We start from the raw sequence: 22,624 nt of genomic DNA, 5'->3' as shown, positions 1-22,624 counted from the left end.
GCCCCCCTTCCTTTTCTGTTAGGGTTTTATCGGGCAACCCTTATCGGGTTGCCTTAATAAAACCCAATGTTTCCCCCTTTTAAAATCAAGAGGGTCGGGTCTGGGTCCGAGCCTAGGACCCGTGACGCTGGGTCCATTATTAAAATGGACCCGGTTCGTCAATAGTAACGGATCCTTAGTTGGATCCGGGTGGATCCAACTGTGGGTCCGACCCCCTTGTTCCAAAAATTTTCTTATAATTAATATTAATTATTTATAAAATTTTGAATTTAACATAATACATAAATTTTTTTTTAACCCCCATCAATATGGATCCGCAAGTTGGATCCAAGTGGATCCAACTGTGGATCCCCGAATTTGCTTAATATATATATACATATATATATATATGTATATTTCTAATTTATTACTAATATTAATATTATTTTAGTATAACGCAAACATTTAAGTGTAAATACCCCTTTATGGGTCCTAGATCCGAAATATGGATCTAGGCCCGATTTGAAAATTTTGAAATATTTTATAATAAAAATTTTGAGTTTTACAATCGGCCCCTGCTGGGTTTCCAAAAATTAGGCAGGAGCCGAAGGCTCCTGCTTCCTTTTTTAAGGGAAGGGCAGGGGCCATCGGCTCCTACACGAAAGAGAAGAGCAGGGGCCATGGCCCCTGCCGAAATAGTAAAAAGGGCAGGGGCCGGAGCCCCCTGCCTGCTAAAAAAAATGAAGGCAAGGGGGGCGAAGCCCCTTGCCTGATGGAAAAGGGGAAAGGAAGGCTCGGCAGGGACCGCCGGCCACCTGTAACGACCCCAATCCAGACCCTTTAAAAATGCGGAATATTTTTTTTTTCTAAGAGTTGCGGAAAACTTCCCAGAGACCTGGGGTCCCTACAGTTCTAATTTCAGTTGGATAACCACACACCACAAACGAAGTTGCAATTATCATCGATATCAACCAACTAAAACTCTTTTATTAATGAGTAAGAAAATTTCAAAGACAAGGTTTTCTTCAACTGAAAGTAAAGTAACAATTGCAGAAATTAAAAGAACTAAAAGACAAAAGAAAGAGCCACTCTGTCCTCTGCTGAAACCGTCAAGCCCAAGTATGACTCTTATCCATTCCTAGATGCATGTCCAACTTCACTGTTCACCATTTTCTGTGAAAAACCAATAAAGTAGGGTGTCAAAACCGAAATTCTGAGCACAACTACTTCTAAAGAAAACAGGTGAGAGAAAGAACATGAATAAGATTTCATGTAGTGATTTGAGTGAGTACAAATATAAAATTTGCAACATTTAAATATCCATAACTACCAATAATTGCATATACTCACCAGTCAAGAACAATAACAGTGTCATATATCAATAACTAAATAATCAAACCTTTCAACATGATTTCACAAAGTAAATCATATGCTACCACCAAATGACGTCATGATATCAAGAATGATTCAAACATGCATGATCTAATGCATAACAAAAAAATGCATGATTATGTGCAATGCATGATTTCTTCTGTTATCTTTCATTTAAGTTCCATCTTTCCATATGCATGCCCTATTAAATGCACACATCTTTAAGTTCCTCTTTTTAATTATCGTGGCCCGCGGATACACCAAACGGGTATAAACTCCGAGGTCAAGTAGGTTCCTCGGGTAGCTTAACACACAATTTGTATTTTATTACAGGGTTCCAACTTAGCCCTCGACCGATATCAGGAAACAACACCATCCATCGGAACATTAGACCTCCACATCTAATGTTGGGGACACAAGGGACACCCCACGCCCACAAGTGCCACTTCCTTGGTACCATAAACTCACAACTGTGACTAACACACCACTCCCGGGTAAAGTGGCGGGCTCTCCCTAAAACCGTGGCGAGGAGAAGAACCTCAATATCGGGTTCAGGGGCAACAACGCAAACGGAGTTTTTGTATCCTCACAGTCTCCCCAAGACCGGATATCTAAGATTCTCATACTCCAGACGAGATATCCCAGAATGTAAATTACACTGTTCTTATTCGTTATATTTTTAATTAAGTCCATTTCTTTAAGTTTGCCACACATATGCAAAAAGTAAAGTGAAAACCCCGCATCCTCCCTTGCGGGGACCCATTCGGGACTCCAGCCCGTATAAACCACTAGAACAGTATAATAAAGTGCCAAACCATCTTATGTGGTTTAAGTGATGCAGTTAGAAATATAAATAAAAGAAAACCACACCCACGGCTCTCCAGGCCGATGATGGTCCCATCACATAATAAAACCAAATTAGTGTTTCTTTCATAACCCTAGGCCAAAGTGCCAAAAGCATGTGCACTTATGAAAATCATAAACCCATATATATATATATATATATATATATATATATATATATATATATACATGCATGCCATTACTCATTCATATGCATTTACCCTATGTGAGTGTTACCTACATCACATATGGGCATTGACCAAATCCATGATTTCTTTAAGTGTATGAGTGTACATGTACCATTTCAAGAAGAATTATCAATAACTGGATCATGCTCACATTCTTATCATGTATACACTTGTACCAAAGCAATACATTTTAACAAAAATCAACTATTTCCCATGTTACAAATTCTACAACACAAACACCGATGCCCCGGTACCTTTAAACCAGTCGGGCAAAAGCATCGAATTTACATTGACTTATGTATTAACTTTATTAACTCAGAGTACAAAAGGTGAACCCCTGGTTCCCAGACATAGCAATTAATGTGCCAACCGCAATCGACCTATAGGTTCGGTTATTAGTTCACTTCTAGGAAATATACATTTTCAAGTCAATCAGATAAAGGACCTCATAAAGTTTCATAGATAATAACTTATAGCACTTTATGCCCTCCCTGAATTCATGATTCCCTATACAGTCCATTTGCTATTATTTTTATGGGGGCTATCATCAACCACTAAACTTCCCAAGGGTATGGTTCATCTTTTCTATCATTCTTTTTTTTTTTCGGTTTGGGAAAATACCCAAGAGCTGAACATAGGATTTTACTCAGGGTTCCTGAAATGACAAAATCTGTAATAAGGCGTACTCAGTAATAGATAACTCTTACATGTTCAAATGTAGATAAGATGCAAGATTGCGGACTCATCACTATATACACTCATACATTTCCTTAAATACGCAACATGTAGCACATGAAAGCACCCAGACTGGTCAACATAATTGCATCAGTCATCTTCAATTGTGCCCGCCAATACACGCATAAGTAAGCAGATCAATTCAACGAATATGACAGGAACTTCTAAAATGTGCATGAAATTACTTTTCACATATCCAGCGACAGGTATAGGAAATACGGAACAAAAAAAAAAAAACCACATGTGCGTGAATAAACACACATAGGCAAAGGCATTTATACATGCAGGTATGAAGGCCAAAACATGATAATAGTAGCAGTATATGCTACTGATCCTCGCAAGGGCTGAGAAACAGAAAGTTAATGCGGACCTGTAGTTATAAGTGGAAATCAAAAGCTCAAGCCCGAGTTCTACAGGGTGACGAAGGTTGGCTCATAAAAGTAAATCAGGGTCAGTCCTAGCAGGAATTAACAAAACAGAAACGAAGACGGATAGTACAACCGGGGATCAAGACCCCAACCCAAGCTTGATAATTTCCCACCACAGTCCATTCTGCCTCATCTCAACGAGTTACACATACGCGAGTCAGGACTCGTTTAAGGGGGTTTAACATATATTCCCAAATAGGAACCCTCTGAACGAGTGACTTGTTGATTATTATACTCGTTGAACCTAGATTAACAGGTTTCAGAACATAAATTTCAACACACAGACTGACGCAGGCTGCATTAGAATGTATATACACATATCATTATTCACTTAACATCATGAACGAAAAGGAAATGACATACAAAATAAAACACACCGGGTAAAATGAATGAAACCACGATCCGGTCCCAACTCAGAATGAGGTTTGGGTAAACACATAGGAAAAAAAAACGACATACTTTCCTCAAATTGGGTTTCATAGCAGCCGAAACCCCCTTTCAGTAACTGAATGTAGATCAAATCCAAGAACACAATTCCCAACACAAATTAAGACAGCAGATTAAATTTTTAACTAGAAACCAAGATTGAAATCAAGAAAATCATTGGGATTCGTTGGCATACCCAATTTTTTTTTTCTTTAAAAAGGGGAACTCAATCTAAGGGGAGTGATACACGGTTCACCCCCATGATTCTTGAGAAAAGAAACCCTAAGAAGGGGTTCTCAAGAACCCATCTCAAATCAAAGAACGGAATCGAACCCACGTTCGATTCCTCACCCAGATTCAGAGAAGAACCGTACCTTTTTGGATCTTCTCCGGCGATCCTTCCGACGATCGGAGGCTGGAGACGTGCAGGCACGGTCGGCTGGGGTTACTCCTTGCCCCTGCTGTGAGAGAGGGTGCTTGCCGTGATTGTTGGTGGCCGAAATTCACCGGCGACCTCCCTGCCTCCGGCGCACGCACACAGACCGAGAGAGAGAGAGACATGGGAGAGAGACAAGGCTAAGTGAAGAGGGCGAGACCCCCTCTCCACTACCCTCCTTTATCGGCCCCAGGCCGCCCCCTTCTTTGCCGAGATGGGCGCGGGGTCGTTACGCTCTGCGTAACCCCCCTGCGCCCCCCTTTCTGTTTTTGTGTTAGGGTTTTATCGGGCAACCCTTATCGGGTTGCCCTTTTCATTTAACAGGGCATAACATATGGGGTGGGGCTCGGGTCCGAACCCGAGACCCGCAACCCGACCCCAAGTCAAAATGGATCCACAAGTTGGATCCGAATGGATCCAACTGTGGATCCTCGGATTAAATTTAATTTTTAAAATTTAAAATTTTTATTTATTTATTATTATCATTAAATCGAGGTTTCAAATAAATAAATCCTAATTACCCCCTTTATGTGTCCTAGACCCGAAATATGGATCTAGGCCCAATTTGAATTATTTTATAAAACTTTCGGGTTTTACACCACCTGCCCGCCTTTCGGCGAACCAGAGGGAGAAAAGAGGGGGGGGGGGGGAAGCGAGAGGAGAAGAGGGGTTACCTGGGCTGCCGGAGGGAGTGAGGGGTCGCCGGGGAGGTGATCGCCGTGAAGGGGGGCTCATCGGCGAGTGGTTGCTGTGAAGAGGGGCTGGCCGACATCGGCAATGAGAGAGAGAGAGAGAGGGGTGGATTCGGGGAGATGAGAGATAGAGACAGAGGGAGGAAGAGACGAGAGATGAGAGAGTGTCGGGGGGAGAGGCTCGTAAGCCCTCCCCTCTCCCCTCTTGCCCTTTTAAAAGGAGGGGCGCACATAGGGCCCGCCTCCTGTGTCGCCGGTGATCCCCCCCTCCGTGGGCTGCCAGCCCCTTCAAAAGCCCTTTTCGAAGGGCTGGGCACGGGTTCGATCCGGGTCGGGTCTGGAGCCGACCCGGGTCCGATCTTTTTTTTTTTAACTAGGTTTTACAGAGAAACGAGAGAATGAGAGAAGAACGGGAGTTTCTATTTGAAACCCCTCGCCTGCCTCGCTGTCTTTAGAAGGCGCGAGGGAGGTGGTGCCTCCGTTGGGTCCGAGTCCGGATCCGACCCGAATCCAAGTTGTTTTTTTCCGGGTTTTACGGTACCTGTTTGGTGTATCCGCGAGCAACAGTAATTAAAAAGAAAAACTTAAATTGTGTGCATTTAATAGATACATGCATATGAAAGGAAAAATTTAATGAAAGATAATAAAGTGTTCATGCATTGCACATAAATAATGTATAATCCTGCTATGCATTAGAACATACATATTTTACCTATTCCCTTAATTGTTACATGTTGGTGGGTGCTTGCTGTTTAATTTCTAATGCATGTTAAATGTTCTGCTTACTTAAATTGTGATTCCTGTTATTGATTAATGTCTTTTCATGCTTAATAAATGTTCCCTGTTGCATGAATGCTTAATTGAACTATGCAAATGTCACAATTGCATTCCTCTGAACTATTGCATGAAATCTTATCTGTGTTCTTTAGCTCACTTGTTTCATTAGAAGTACCTGTGCTCAGGATTTCGGTTCTGACACCCTACTTCTATGGTTTTTCGCAGCCCCAAGTGATCAGTGAAGCCACTGGCTTCTGGGAGAGTTACGAGTGTCACACTTTTGCTTGACTGCTTCACAGATGAACAATGTGACTTTTCTTTTATTTCCTTCTCGTTTCATTTAGTTGTTACTATACTCTGAATTTTTCATTATGCAATTTTCTCATGACTAGTGTTTATTATTTAATAAAAGTTTGGGTTGGCATGGATGATAAGTGTAAGCTCTATTGTGGTTGATTTTTTATCCAATTGAAAATGGAACTGTAAAGGCCTCGGGTTTCTGGGAAGATTTATGCAATGGTTTAAAAAAAAAATCCGCATTTTCAAGGGGTATGCGTTGGGGTCGTTACAAGCACCCAACGACCCAGTCGGCTGGGCCTGACAGGGTACTGCAAGGCCCAGGCTGGGCCTGTGCACCACCCGCCACAGGTTGCCAAGGACTGGCAGTCAGCCGAGGTCCACTCGACTAGCTGCCAACCATCCGAACAACTTTTGGTTTTCCAAAAGTTTTATTTTAAAACATCTCTTTTTTTTTTAAACCGCAGGCTGCCCCCTTCCATACCCGAAATTAGCACTTTGCCTAATAAAGATAAGCACATGAACTGTATGCAGATCTTGAAAATCTTCAGAAACCAAAACCCAGTGCAAGTAGGTCTATCCAACCATTACATTGTTTGTCTATGCATAGGTTCATCTGTACATTAAAATCCTCATGGTGCACGTGTGGCATCAGGAATCCAGCTACCGTTCTTGTGTTCCTGCTCAACCTCTTTTGTTTTGTTCTAGACATGTACCAACACTGGAAGCCAGATACCCTAACAGTTTTGGCCTTTGTGAAACAAAATGACAACCATATGTTAAGTCATTTTGGACACTTATTTCCTTATAATGATTTATAATATTATAAAAAAAGATGTCAATGACATTTTCAAAAATTCCAAAGTTACTCTTCATTTCAAATTAGTCCTCATAAAACAGTGTAGGTGTAGCTAAGGAAATCAGCCACAATTGAGGTACTACAAATCTAAAAGCCATCTCTATGCTTAACAACCTCAATAATTTTTCCTCTATGGACTTAGCCTTCCAAAATATCATTCTAAGATTCATCAATAATAAATACATAGAAAATCATCTACAACTTTTTGTTACCCCTTGAAAAATACAGACTTTTATGATATGTTCAACCACATCCAGTTATGACATTCTTATACAGATTCTTTTTTTTTTGTTTTGTTAAGAAATGCATACATAAACAAATTTTTTTTTCTTCACATGCCTACATGCACCGAATCATCCATACTTTAGGCTATTCATGGAAATTGATTTTTACTATGGAACAAGCACTTAACGATCTACTATTATCATGAATAAAATTCTGATTTAGCATGAAAAATACATATACAGAATTTTTTTTTTTAAAGTGTGAAAAAATAAAAAACACACATGTGAAAGAGGAATCCATGTATTCTAAAGTGAACATATAGATTCACCCCCTGACCGTCCCCTTAGGAGCAGACTCAGTCAGCCATCTGGGTTAATGAAAAACACCTGACATAATAAACCCCCGGATCAGTCTCGGCTGTTTCTACGTTTCGCGTCTGTGCGTACCCACAGGCCAATTAATATCAGAATTTAAAGAATATCATCTTCATAATAATTTGTAGATGATTGAGATTTATACTACTCAAAATGTTGTTGCTATATCTGTTTCAAGACAATAGATCTTTGCATATATTGTACCTGCTAGAATAGATTACATATTGTACTTGTTGCTTTTAATATAATAAAATCTCATGAATGTCCTGCTTTATTTTATTCTACATTGTCTATTCGTGCACCTACTAGTTTGTTATGAAACTGACTCATTTCATGGGCAGGTGATGAGTAGAACTTCATAGGCAACTGATGGCGCGATGCAACATGGCTCAAGATTTCCCTTCTTTCTACTTATGTCTTGGCTCTGATTTGGAGTTTTTCTTTAGATTATTGGATAGTGGGAAAATGCTCATTTTGTATTAAACTACAAATTTTATTAATAATCTATTATTTTATTTCCTCACTTCCTTTAAGTAGTTGTTTCATGTGAAATGATAATTTTACTGCTAACGTACCCAAAATTTGGTAACTTGTGCTCCTTTCTAAATTGCTTCCGTTGTCGATTTTAAAAGTAAAAACTTTAATTTTTGAAAGGTTTTTCGTCAATGTTTTCGAAAACACAAGTTGAAATTTTGGGGCGTTAGAACTCGACAACATGTATGGCTAGCTCTGCTAGTTTTACTTCTCCTGTTTAGTTTAGTAATTATCTTGCTTATTGTAGTCTTTGTTCCTTGTCTTTTGCACCCCTACTAGTTTTTCGCGAAACTGACCCATTTCATAGGCATGTGGTTATTAAGTGTCGTGTAATGCTGGACCCAGTTCGGGTCTGACCCAAACCCAAACTGGGATTGCGCATTGACGTGTTTATTGAGATAAAAATGTAATATTGTAATTTGTTGTAGGACAATCATGTCCATAAATGTATTGCCTTGTAACCTAATGCTTAAATACATTAAACCAGGTCACGATTACGTAATGTGAAAAATCATGAACATGTGCAGCCCCAACAACTCTGGGTTTTCCCTCTTCTTCTACCTTTCCTTTTCTCTTTCTTTTCTCTGTTGAAAATCAGGTTTGGTGCAAACACAACTACTAACATGGTATCAGAGCAAGGTTGGATCTAGGGCTCGGTATTGCTCCCAAAAGGTACGACCATAGAGAAAATCTGTTTTCGGTCAGGAAAATATTTTTCTCTCTCTGTTTTTAATTTTTTTCCTCTTCGGCAACCTATACTATCGTGTTTTCTTCCAAAAGGATGATCCCTTTTCTGGCCTCTATCCCCTCTTAAAACTATTTTCGTGTTTTCATCTAAAACACGTGTTTCCCATTTAAAGGCTTGTTTGAAACCCTATTCGTGACCTATCTTCAAGCTCGTAAATTTTGTTTCCTCTTTGAAACCCTAATCATAACTCATCTCTTCCTCGTGATTCTCCTTTTTAGAATCAAAACTCGTGATCAATACTATTTCCCAATCAAAACTCGTGATTCTCCTCCTTTAGAATCTGTTCCTGTGTCACCTCATCTCAAAACTTGTCGCTGATTCATCTGAAATCGTGTTTCATCGTGATAGCATGATGCACGATAGTAATCTTTCCATTAGTCTGTGGACAAAAGCATTCCATTCAGTTGTCTATATTATAAATCGTTTGCCTACGACAATTTTGCAAAATAGTTCACCATTCTCCTCTTTTCGGCATTCAACCTGATTATAATGCTCTGCGTGTGTTTGGATGCATTTGTTATGTTCATATTGATGATTCTCTCAGGAATAAATTCCAACCAAAGGCTTTCAAGTATAGATTTGTGGGATATGCTGATGATTATAAAGGTTATCAGTGTTATGACCCTATGACTAAGCGTGTTAAGATTTCTAGGAATGTTGTGTTTGATGAGAATAATCTTGGAGATGTATCATTTAATACCTGTCAAAGGATTCCCAGAAAAGAGGTTTATCATCCGTGGATGAATGCAGAATTATTTGCAGATGTTTATGGTGATTGCTCACCTCAGTGTACTCAAGAAACAAATTTGGCTGACCAAAATGATATTGACTCAGGTCAAGCATGCTTACCTCAATCTGGTGATCAGGTCGGTGGAGCTTCACACACTGAAGAAGGGGCAGACCCACAATCGCATCCTATTGGCAAATTTAAAGGGTATGTGTATATGCGAAAAGAAAAAGGTACTCCCCCTGCTTCTTACATTGGATCAGATACTTATGTGCCTGTTGAAAATCCGAGGAGTTCGAATAGAATCAGACATCCTATTGACAGGTGGGTTAGCTACAATAAATTTTCTATGGATCCTTAACTTTTTCTGTCTCAGGTTGATAAGCATGATGAACCCATAGGGTTTCATCATGCTGTGAAATCAAACAAATGGATTGAGGCCATGAATGAAGAAGTGGAAGCATTTCATGAATGTCAGACATGGGAAATTGTTGCCAGACCTCCTAACAAAAATGTTGTTGATTCCAAGTGGGTTTATAAAATCAAATACAAACCCGATGGTACTATAGAACGATACAAAGCAAGACTTGTTGCAAAGGGGTTTACACAGGAATATGGCCAGGATTATAATGAGACTTTCAGTCCCGTGGTCAAAATGGGGACAATAAGAATTATATTGTCTTTAGCCGTCAAACATGGATGGACATTAAGTTAGTTAGATGTCAAAAATGCATTTCTTCATAGAGACTTGAAGGAAGAAGTTTACATGGAACAACCTCCAGGATATGCTGAGGGAGACCCAAGCACATATATACGCAGACTAAAAAGAGCCATATATGGTTTGAAGCAGGCCTCACACTCGTGGTTTGAGAGTTTCTCCTTAGAAATACAGAGGCATGGGTTTTGTAGATCTCTCTTAGACCACTCATTATTTATATTGAAGGATAAAGGCATAACCACCATGTTGTTGATATACGTTGATGATATTATAGTTACAGGGAATTCAATGAATCACATTGAAAAAATAAAAGGACTATTAAGTCAAAGGTTTAAGATGAAAGATTTGAGAGATTTGCGTTATTTCCTTGGCGTCGAGGTAGACAGGAAGGATGGTTACCTGACCTTGACACAACATAAATACACACTAGATTTATTGAAGAAATTTGGTATGCAAGATTGCAAGCCTTTGTCTACACCAAGTGTCTTACATCAAAAGCTCAGTTCACAGGATGGAGATTTGTACCCAGATCCTACAAGATATCGAAGTGTAGTTGGTATGCTTCAATATCTTACCTTTACTCACCCTGACATTGTCTATTCTGTCAATCAAGTGTCGCAGTTTATGCATGAGCCACGAACATGGCATATGGATGCAGTTAAGAGAGTGTTGAGATACTTAAAAGGTACCATTGGAGATGGGTTGGAGTATCAGAAAAGTTGGCAAAGATGAAGCATGCATGATGTCAAGATCTACAGTGATGCGGACTGGGCAGGAGATCCTGATGAAAGGAGGTCGGTTTCCGGATATTGCATCTTTCTTGGGGAAAACCTAGTATCCTGGAGCAATAGAAAACAAAAAGCAGTAGCTAGATCAAGTACTGAGGCTGAATATCGATCAATGGCTCCTGCAACAGCTGAAGCTACTTGGACAAGACATTTGTTAAATGAATTGCAGGAACAGATCTCCAACTCTATCTTATTGTGTGACAATCAAAGTGCCATTAATATATCTTTTAATCCTATTTTCCACAGTAAGACAAAACACATTGAAATAGATCATCATTTCATTCGACAGAAGGTTGAAGACAAAGAGTTTGAACCTCATTTCATTCCTACAGAAGACCAGGTGGCAGATTTATTCACAAAGGGTTTGACGAAAAACATATTTTGGTTCTTGAAGAACAAGTTGTCCATGGTTCAAGACCATGCACAACTTGAGGGAGGGTATTAAGTGTCCTGTAATGCAGGACCCAGTTTGGGTCTGTCCCAGACCCAAACTGGTATTGCGCATTGACGTGTTTACTAGGGTACGTATGTAATATTGTAATTTGTTGTAGGACAATCATGTCCATAAATGTATTGCCTTGTAACCTAATGCTTAAATACATTAAACCAGGTCACGATTATGTAATGTGAAATATCGTGAACCTGTGCAACCCCAACAACTCTGAGTTTTCCCTCTTCTTCTACCTTTCTTCTTCTATTTCTTTTCTGTAAACACAACTTCTAACAGTGGTGAACAAATTGAGGCAGCTTGCGATGGCACGATGATGTGATGAGATAAAGATGAGACTCTTTCCCTGACGTTTCGCTCCTGAGGACATTTTGGTAAAATATGGTATAGAGTTTCTTTGAAAGCCTCTCTTTTGAATTAAACTCTGAATTATTAAAACTGTGTTACCAAAACTCTGTTTCTTCTTTTTATTTCAATAAATATATTTGAAATTGAAAATCGGTTTGTAAAGGGAAGTTTGTGCTGTAATGCGCCAAGGTTCAGGGACTTGCTATTTCAAACATGATTTTTCGCTGAACTTCTGTTTCAAACTCTGATAAATGATCGATTTTAAATCTTTCAACCTTTTCTATAAAAGGTTTCAAGTCCAGGATTTTTGGGGCGATACACCTCAGATGTAAAAACCCCATTTAAAAAAAAAATTTGTTTTGGACCCCCGACCCTTCTTCATTAGGGTTTTAATAACCCGACACAGGAGAAAGGGTTTTGTTAAAACCCTTTCCCTGTGCGCCGCACCCTCCACCGCGCTTGTGACCCGATAAAGGAAACCCATCGGGGTTTCCCCATTTATTGCCCCCCCCGAGCTCTTTAAGAGCATCGTAGGAGGGCGAGGGGAGGCACGCCTCCCCTCTCGAGCTTTCTCCTCCTCGTGCCGACCTTCCTTCCCTGCGCATGCCGCCGACGTCGATCGCCGCCGCCGCGACAACCACGACCGACCAACGACCCTCTTCCTAGGTACGCCGTCTCCTCCCTTCGTCTCACTCTCTGTCACCTCGCCGAAAGGCATGACAGGAGGCCGATGGCCCCTGCCGTGCCCACCCTCTTCACCTTCCTCTTTTCCCCCTTCTTAAAGGGTTTGGCCGGGAGGTAGGCAGGCAGTGCGCGGCCCTTGCCGTACCCTCCCGCTCCCTCTATGACCATCGGAGGGTCGACAGGGTGCCTGCAGGCCCCTGTCGTCTTCCCCCCTTCCTCTTGGGGTTGTCAGGGAGCCGGCAGGGGGCCAGTCTCCCCTGCGGCACCACCCCTCTCTTCCTGATGGGCTATCGGACGACCGACGAGAGGTCGGTCGTCCCCCATGCACTCTCCCGTTCCCCCCCCCCCCCCCTGGCCGTGACCCTGCCATCCCTTGTTTCGCGAGCAAGGGGCCGAGGCCCCTGTCATTTTCCTGTTCGGTCAGGTAGGGGCAGGGGCCCCTACCATTATTCGTTCTTCAGGCAGGGGCCTCGCCCCTGCCATTTTTCCTCGTTAGGTCAGGTAGGGGCTGCAGCCCCTGCCGTTTGCCATTTTGTCTGGCAGGGACCGAGGCCCCTGCCATTCTTTGGGTTGTAGGGGCCGAGGCCCCTGTCAACCAACTTTGTCAGGCATGGATTGAAGTCCCTGCCGACTGTTACTCTTGTGAGGCAGGGGCTGAGGCCCCTGCCATTGGCTGTAGTGTCTGACAGGGGCCGAGGCCCCTGCCATTCACTGCTTAGCAGGCAAGGGCTGATGCCCTGCCGTCTGCTGTCCTGTTTTTTTTTGTGGTTTGGTCAGGCAAGAGCCGATGCCCCTGCTGTTCCCCGTTTGGTCAGAGATCGTGGGCCAATACCGTCCTATTTTCTTTTTCTGTTATGAAGGAGCCTTGACCCTGCCACTCATCAGTTTCCGCTGACAGGGCGGGTTTTACCGTTGTTCTTTTGACAGATATGTCATAATAACTCTCACACACTTTTGCAGACTTCACATCGAACCCCGCTCTGGCTCCGCGGCCTGAGCCTCGTATCATCTACACCCGTAGACGCACGCAATTGCACGACGTCCCGAGGTAGGGGAAAGTCGCACGAAGGGTTTATATGAATGAAATAAAATTATAAGGATTCTGTGATAGAATAGTTTATTTGGTATGCATTCTCACTTGTAGAATTTCTTAACTGGTGATGGTCTGTGTTGTGCTTCTGCATTCGTATTCTTTGGAAATTACATGCTTATTGTGAGCTCTACGAGTAGACTCATTGCTAAAAAGACCTTATTACTGTATTTTCGCCTCGCTCGCTGTTATAAGTTACTATAGATGCCTTATTGGTTATTGCCTGATGAATCTTGTATGAGAGTTTTTGTTTCTTAGTATTTGAGCATACCAAGTATAATACAAATTTTTATAAAACTTTGTGATGGGTTATCTATCGAGAAACCCACAAATTTACTATCATAATTAGACCTGAAGACATGTATGATACAAATAGTACGAGAGGTCATTGAGTACCTCGAAGGGATCAAGCAACTCTTTATTGATATCAATGAGATAATACCGGCCTCCACAGGCCCATTTGCTTATAGGGCAATACATGTCATGTATGAACCGAAAGTATCATAAAACATTTTATGTTGCCCTCTCATCATAGTCGTACCTCTAGGGAGGTACAACCGTACTTTTGGACAAGTACGTCCTAGGTGGGTTACGATGGTTGGAGGATGAGGTTGTAGCAACCTCGATGAGTGCAATTAGCATAATGCTGAGATCACATAAATGGTGACCATTCGCCTTCACAGGCAAGATGCTCGAGTGGGTCTAATAGACCAGAGCATGTAGGATGGGGCGGCGGTTAAGAAACCCCCGTCGTACCCATCCGATCTTCACGGTTCATCAAGAGAGAGGATGGATGGTACAAAGACTCCGATGGACAGGTTGTTAACAACCACCCCACGGGCAAAAGACTCGGTTTCCCCAGTCATCGGAGTTAGGGGAATCGGGATTACCATAAATTATCCTAGGTGGTAACTCCCAGGCACTTCTGCAGAAGTTGGATGCAACTATGGACCACGAATGCCTTTGGGAATTTACTCTCTTGGTCACTGACCGTCCCCTTAGGAGCGGACTCAGTCAGCCATCCGGGTTAATGAAAACACCTGACATAATAAACCCCCGAATCGGTCTCGGCTGTTTCTATGTTTCGCGTCTGTGCGTACCCACAGGCCAGTTAATATCAGAACTTAAATAATATCTTCATGGATAGTTGTAGATGATTGAAACTTACATTGCTGGAAATGCTTCAACTAACAACTCTTTGCACATATTACACTTGTTAGAATAAATTACAATTGTATTGATTGCTTAAATATCATAACTGTTATCTTATGAATGCCCTATTTTATTTTCATTCTACTTATCTGTTCGTGCACCTACTGGTTTGTTATGAAACTGACCCATTTCATGGGCAGGTGAGGAGTAGGACTTCACTGGCAGCCGATGGCGTGGTGCAATATGGATCAAGATTTATCTTCTTTCTGCTGGCGGCTTGGCTCTGAGTCTTTTTGAAGTTTTCTTTAGAATTATTGAACTTTGGAACAAAATGCTCATTTTGTAATAAACTGCAGATTTTTAATCTATTGCCTTATTTCTTCAATTCCTTTAAGTTGTTGTACATGTGAATGATGATTTTCAGCTAACGTACCCAGGATTGTTGACTTGTGCTCCTTTCTAAATATTTTCCGTTGTTTTTAAAAGTTAAAACTTTAAATCTTTGAAAGGTTTTTCGATAAGGTTTTCGAAATCACAAGTCGAAATTTTGGGGCGTTACATCAGATCATTGGGTTTTGGTTTTCGCAATTATTTAAAAAAAAATCACTTTTCAACGGGGATGAGTTGAGGTCGTTACATTGGGCATTTATGAATCTGCATATGCTTCTTTTGCAACTACTATCATACCTTCTCTTGAACGAGCATGAATTTTGGCTTATAGGAATCAGGTTTATTTCATATGGCTCCTGAACCCTAACAATATTATTGAATAGTAATAGTACATTTTCTCCCAACTTTAATTTGGATTTGAAACTACACTTAAAGTTTATCATAGTTAGACATGAATTTCTTACACTGTTGCTTGTGACCTTAATAGGTTAACTCTATCGAATGGGGAGTGCAAGTTCTCCTTTTCCTTAGCTGATTTATCCTATGTTATTCTTTCTAGTCTTCATGCTAAGGTACTATTATGGCAGCACCATTTAGAGCATTACTTACCATCCACATTTAGATTTTTCAAGCTCCTCAGAAGTCTATGGACATGAAAAAGGTGTCAAAAGGCTTTGTTCCATTTGTTGAGATTAAGAGGTTTTAAGTTTAAGGTTTCTTAAAAGTAGGTTATTTGATATTTCTTGCTTAATGAGGGACTTGTATGTAATTTTTATATTGGCCTCTCTCTATTTAACATAGAGATTAGCCCTAATCAATGTGAACAAGTTTTCTCATCTCGCTGCCATCTCTCTCTCTCTCTCTCTCCCTCGGTTCCTGTGCATTTCATTGGAATTTCTACATGGTATCAAAGCCCCGGTAGATCTCGGGAGCGTGATCGATCGTGATCGATCTACACCAACAAAAGGCAGAAAAAAAGTGTTGGAAACAGGTGTGCACATTTATTTATTTTTTGCATAGATCTGATAACAGATCTGGTGTCTAACTAAGGTCATGACACAGATTTGTCATCAGATCTAAGGGACACGGTGACTGTGTGTCATCAGGATCGGGATATGGCAGAGTTGCATGGTGCGCAGAAGAAACAAAAGTTTTTTTTTGTGTGGAAGTAAAGAAAACCTATATTGATAAGCAGCAGTTTTGGATCTGGATGTGAAAGTTGTTCTCTTGCCGCAAATCCTGTGTTGTGGAGTTTTTTTTTGCTGTCGTGATTTCTGTGTTTGGGAGCAGCTGTCGTGATTTTTGTGGTTTTTTTTGTGTGTGCTCATATTATCTTTGGTCGTGAATCTTGATGCCGAGTTCGACGTGGTTCTGTTCTTCTCAGATCTCATTTCCTGTGCTGTTTTTTTTTCTCATATTATCTGTGGTCGTGAACCTGGATGCCGAGTTCGATGTGGTTCAGTTTTTCCTCAGATTTCATTGCCTGATCTGATCTGATCTCTGTTTTGGGTTAAATAACCCTGTGTAGTTGTAAAAGAGGCTGTCGTATGAGGGTGAAATACATTGTTTTCTTTGCTGACGTGTTTTTCTCCCTGATGTGGGTTGAACAACTTTGGGTGGTCGTGAAAATTGACTGACACAAGATTATGAAATATGTTGCTCCTGTGTTAGTTGGCTTATGGTTGATGAACATTAAAAATTTTTAATCATAAGTGATTAAGAGAGTGAATCTGTTTTTTTTGCAGCAATATTAGCATCAAATATCTCTCATTCCCTGTTAGTATTATTCATTATGGGTGACGTTTCAAAATTTGATTCCAAAAATAAGAATATTGGGGAATATAAGGCATTTGCAAATCCCTTTGCGTATGGTTCTTCTGTGAGATTGAATGAAACAAACTATGTCAGGTGGTCCAGAACGTTTATGATGTCGGTATCTGGACATCGTAGAAAACATATTTTGTTGGAAACTGAACTAAATGAAAAGGTGGGAAAATATATTACTTGGGACGAAGATAATGACATTGTTATGTCATGGATCATGAATAGTGTTGAACCTCATATTGCAGATGGTCTAATTTACTATAATACAGCCAAACAAATGTGGGACAATCTTCGAGATACGTACTCACAAGGACTAATGTGAGTCGTATCTTGCAAGTCGAACAAGAAATATATAATTTATAGCAGGGAGATCAGACCCTGGCCCAGTACTATGCCTCTGTCAAAGCTGCGTTTGAAAGACTCAATGCTCACAGACCTCTTTATTGTTCGAAACACAAGGATCATCAAGAATAGACTATGGTTGCTCGGTTTCTCACTGGTTTATCTTCAGAATTCTTTGTTGCAAAAGTCCAAATGCTGACTGGATCCGATGTACCTACTCTTGCTGATGCGTACAATCGTCGGAGTAGACTTGCGATTTCTCTTCAACAATCTCATCCTGTGTCCCAGTCATCTGCTCTCGTTGTCTCATCTGGTTATGGGCGTGAAAATATTCAGAATATCAGAGGACGAGGTCGTGGCAGAGGTATAGGAGGCAGAGAAAAACTTTAATGTACATTCTGTGAAAAATCTGGACATTTAGAAGATCGCTGCTGGGATAAGCATGGCCGACCTACTTTTTCTTCATCAAAATCAAATGCTCCAAAAGCAAATGTTACTACACTAGAGGTAACAAATGCACATGATAATACCTCTGCAAGTGACAGTATCACCCTCAGTCGAGCAAAATATGATGAGCTGATAGCTCTTCGCTCTTCGAGCTCCTCCTCTCCTGTAGCTGGTGTTGCCTACTCAACAGGGAATGATAGTAAATGGATTATTAACTCTGGTGCATCCAGACATTTGTGTGGAAACTCATTTTTCTTTTCAGATCTAAAGGATATTAATGTTCATCGAGGAGTCTCATTAGCCGATGGGAGTTCCTCACCAGTTGTTGGTCAGGGAAATGTTTCTATATCCTCCTCCTTACAGTTGAAAAATGTTCTGCATGCTCCAAATTTTCCTCAAAGTTTACTCTCTGTTAGTTGTCTTATCAAAGAACTAAACTGTAGAGTAATATTTGATTCGATGAGTAGTCATTTTCAGGATTTATTGATAGGGAAGAAGATTGGTGGAGGCTATGAAGAAAATGGAGTCTACTACCTACATCATCCAGTGGGTAATGTTTATGCTGCAGTGGACCACTACTCCAGTCCTGTTCAGTGACATCGTCGTCTTGGTCATCCTTCATTGTCAAAGCTTCGTTATGTCTTTCCTCAAATTCCTTTTACTACATCATTGCAGTGTGAAGCATGTCAATTGGGCAAGCAACATTGAAGTTCGTTTCCTTCGAGTCAGAGTCAGTCCAGTCATAAAGTTTTTGAACTTCTTCATGCAGATGTATGGGTTCCTAGTAAGATTCCTACTAGGATTCAGTGTCGATATTATATTGTTATTGTTGATGACTTTTCTAAGTTGTTGTGGGTGTTCTTAATAAAAGAAAGATCTGAAGTTCCAAGTATTATCAAATCCTAAATTCTTGAAATAAAAACTCAATTTGAATCTGTTGTCAAGATTGTTCGCATTGATAATGCTCTTGAGTTTAAATCAAAAGCCCTGTTACAATTTTACCAAGATCATGACATTCAACCCCAAACTACATGTGTCTATTCATCTCAGCAAAATGGTGTGGCTGAGCGAAAACACAGGCACCTACTTGATGTTGCACGGACCTTTATGATACAATCCAATGTTCCTGCGGTATATTGGGGTGATGCGATTATCACTGCTTGTTATCTGATCAACCGCATGCCTTCATCTTCTGTGAGAGATCAAATTCCATTACATATCCTAAAACCTAATGCCCCACTCTTCTCTTTCTCACCTAAAATATTTGGATGTGTTTGCTTTGTACACAAACTTGGTCCTGACCGTGATAAACTAGTTGCTCAAGCTACAAAATGCATATTTATAGGTTATCCAAAAAATCAAAAGGGATATCGATGTTATGATCCAATTTCTCGCCGAGAGTATGTTAGTGTGGATGTATCTTTCTTGGAATCCATTCCATATTACTCTAGTCCTAGTTCCCAGATGCAAGTTGATCTGGCTAAGTCTTTTCCATTACCTATACCTCCTTTTCCTTAGGAGTCTGTGCCCTCATTACCGAACCAAACTTCATCCTCTTCACGATTTAATAATCCTTCATTGGTATATGTGCGTAGAGCTCCACCTCCTTTGGTGCCTTCATCTTCTTCTTCTCCTTCTCCTGAGGTAAGTACTACTGACAACAGTGATCTTCATGATGATGATAACATGCCAATTGCTCTACGAAAGGGGACTCGACAATGTACCTTATATCCCATATTTCATTTTGTGTCCAATGCCAGAATTGAAAATCAGATGAAAACCTTTATTTCAGCCTTATCTGCTGAAACTATTCATCTGAACTATCAACAGGCAGAGCTAGATAACAGGTGGAAGCTGGCTATGTAAGAAGAAATGAATGCTTTATTGTCTCAGCATACATGGGATCTAGTTGATTCCCCAGTGGATGCTGACATTGTTGGATGCAAATGGGTATATACAATAAAGTACAAATCAGATGGTTCTATTGAAAGGTATAAGGCCAGATTAGTAGGAAAAGGGTATACTCAGACTTATGGTATTGATTTCTTTGAAACCTTTTATCCTGTTGCACGGATGGGCACCATTCGTCTTGTTCTCTCAGTAGTTGTTCATCATGGTTGGAGTTTGTGTCAATTAGATGTGAAAAATGCATTTCTATATGAGGATCTATCTGAGACAGTTTACATGGAACAACCTCCTGGATTCGAGGTTGAGGAGAAGTGTCAGAAGGTGTGTAGATTGAGAAAGGCAATATATGGCTTGAAACATAGTCCGCGTGCATGGTTTCAAAAGTTGTTTGAAGTGATGTCGAGTTTTGGCTCTAATAGGTCAGCGGCAGACCATACATTATTTATCAAGAAAACCAACTCAGGCATAGTTGTTATGGTGGTATATGTGGATGACATCATTCTTACAGGAGATGATGTGAAAGATATTGAAGCCACAAAGCCTCATCTTCAAAAACACTTTGTTACAAAAGACCTTGGCTCACTTAGATATTTTCTGGGTATAGAAGTTGTCAGGAGTCATGAAGGGATGGTTTTGTCCCAACGGAAGTATGTTCTTGACTTATTAAAGGAAACTGGAATGCTGGGAGCTAAACCAGCTAATATCCCCATGGACCATAAAGTTCAGTTGTTTGAAGAAGGGTCGAAACCCGTTGACAGCAAAAGCTATCGCTCACTAGTAGGGAAGCTACTATATGTAACTGTGACCAGGCCTGATATTGCCTTAGCAGTAAGCAAAGTTAGCCAATTTATGGACAAACCAACTGAGGTACGCTGGAATGCAGCTATAATGATTCTCAGGTATTTAAAATCTTCTCCTAGAAAAGGGTTATTATTCAAGAAAGGTGGAACTCTGGAGATAATGGCTTACTCTAATGTTGACTATGCAGGATCTGTAGTGGATAGAAAATCTACCACAGGATTCTGTGTGTTTTTGGGAGATAACCTAATTTCATGGAGAAGTAAGAAGCAAAATGTGGTTGCTAGGTCGAGTGCAGAATCAGAATATAGGGCTATGGCCCAAACAACTGCTGAATTAATGTGGGTTCGTACGGTTCTGAATGATCTTGAGGTGAAGGTTTCCTCTCCTATGACCATGATGTGTGATAACAAGGTTGCCACATATATAGCGAACAATCTTGTCTTTCATGAGAGGACAAAGCATATTGAGGTTGATTGCCACTATGTAAGAGATACGGTTCAAGTTGATCATATCACTACCAAATATCTAAAGTCTGAAGACCAAGTTGCAGATATGTTTACAAAGTCTCTTACAACAACAACAACAACTATGCCTTCATCCCAAAACAAAGCCTCTTGCTAGACCAAATTTCTCAAAATGTTGTGACAAGCTGAGCATGATCGATATCTATGCTCCGGCTTGAGGGGGAGTGTTGAGATTAAGAGGTCTTAAGTTTAAGGTTTCTTAAAAGTAGGTTATTTGATATTTCTTGCTTAATGAGGGACTTGTATGTAATTTTTATATTGGCCTCTCTTTATTTAACATAGAGATTAGCCCTAATCAATGTGAACGAGTTTTCTCATCTCACTGCCGTCTCTCTCTCTCTCTCTCTGCCTCGGTTCCTGTGCATCTCATTGGAACTTCTACACCATTGATTCTGAAATATCCTACATCCAAACACCATTTTCATAATATACATTACTTTTGCTGACTACCGTAGCCTTTCTTCTACTGTGATCACCATTCTAGGCTAAAGCAACATTTTGCTGCTACATATCTAGGACACCATCATTTCTAGCATTCTGCATGGAAACGTTCCTTGCAATTCATGCTTCTGAGTGTATTTGCTGCATTCTTTATCTCACAGTCACGAGGATAAACACTCAACCAGACATTTCAACAAAATATATTTAAGAAAATCATGCAGGACAATAATATGATTAGTTAAAATTAGCATGATAAAGAATTTGTACACATGACAAGATGAGCGCTTCGATATTCATAAATATTGCTTACTTGTATGACTTAGTGAATGCTTTCGTAACTTACATTGCAATTCTTTTAGAAGCTTTTGGATTGATTTCTGTTGTGAATTTGCAACCTGTACTACAGGATTTGTGTATACAATATCGTTTATGTGTTCAAATGAAATAGGAAATGTCTTCCAACCATATAGAGGAGAACCATCCAATAGAACAGATGACAAGATCCCCTACAAATTCACCAATAATTAAATTAAGCTTTTTATAATGTATTAGAACTTCAAAAGACAACAGCATCAGGTAAAGCATAAGATATAATAGTAAGTTGACAATATTGCAACAAGATAGACTACATGCTTCAGTGAACAAGAGAGAACCTTCATAGATGTGGACAGGAATGATATCAAGAAATTGAAGGGAAAATAAGCTTAGATCCATAGGTCAAAACAAGCAGAGAACAAAAAAGATACTACCAAAGGTAATAAATTCAGACAGCCAACATAGTTCTCTTGCATATTTAGATGTTGAAAAGACCACTAATACACAACTGGTAGAAATAATAAAGAACATTTTTTTTTACTTTTAGCGGTGGTCTTGAACCGCCGCTAAAGGTCCAAAATTCAATTTTTTTTGACGCACTGCTAAAACTCGTTCGAAGATACTGGTTTTTGTATATATATATATATGTGTGTGTGTGTGTGTGTGTGTGTGTGTGTGTGTGTGTGTGTGTGTGTGTGTGTGTGTGTGTTTCTCTTTCTTAATAGGTAATACCCTCTAGGGTATTTTTGTAATTCTGTAAATATG

The 22,624-nt window shown here is 40.3% G+C and overlaps 1 protein-coding gene across 3 annotated transcripts in view; it reads right to left on the bottom strand.

Moving 5' to 3' along the window:
* The window catches only part of BGAL17 (beta-galactosidase 17), a 241,616-nt gene that overhangs the window by 20,550 nt on the left and 198,442 nt on the right, over positions 1–22,624 (bottom strand). For all 3 annotated transcript variants that reach the window (XM_090015937.1, XM_090015938.1, XM_090015939.1), the window contains one exon: positions 21,888–22,050. In XM_090015937.1, the coding sequence (XP_089872063.1) occupies positions 21,888–22,050 (163 nt within the window). The remainder of the gene's footprint in view (positions 1–21,887; positions 22,051–22,624) is intronic.

The sequence above is a fragment of the Nuphar pumila genome, chromosome 8, assembly GCF_984573655.1.
Source record: "Nuphar pumila chromosome 8, dmNupPumi1.hap1.1, whole genome shotgun sequence".
Taxonomy (NCBI): domain Eukaryota; kingdom Viridiplantae; phylum Streptophyta; class Magnoliopsida; order Nymphaeales; family Nymphaeaceae; genus Nuphar; species Nuphar pumila.
Note: the sequence above shows the minus strand (reverse complement) of the source record. Positions and strands in the feature narration are given on the sequence as shown.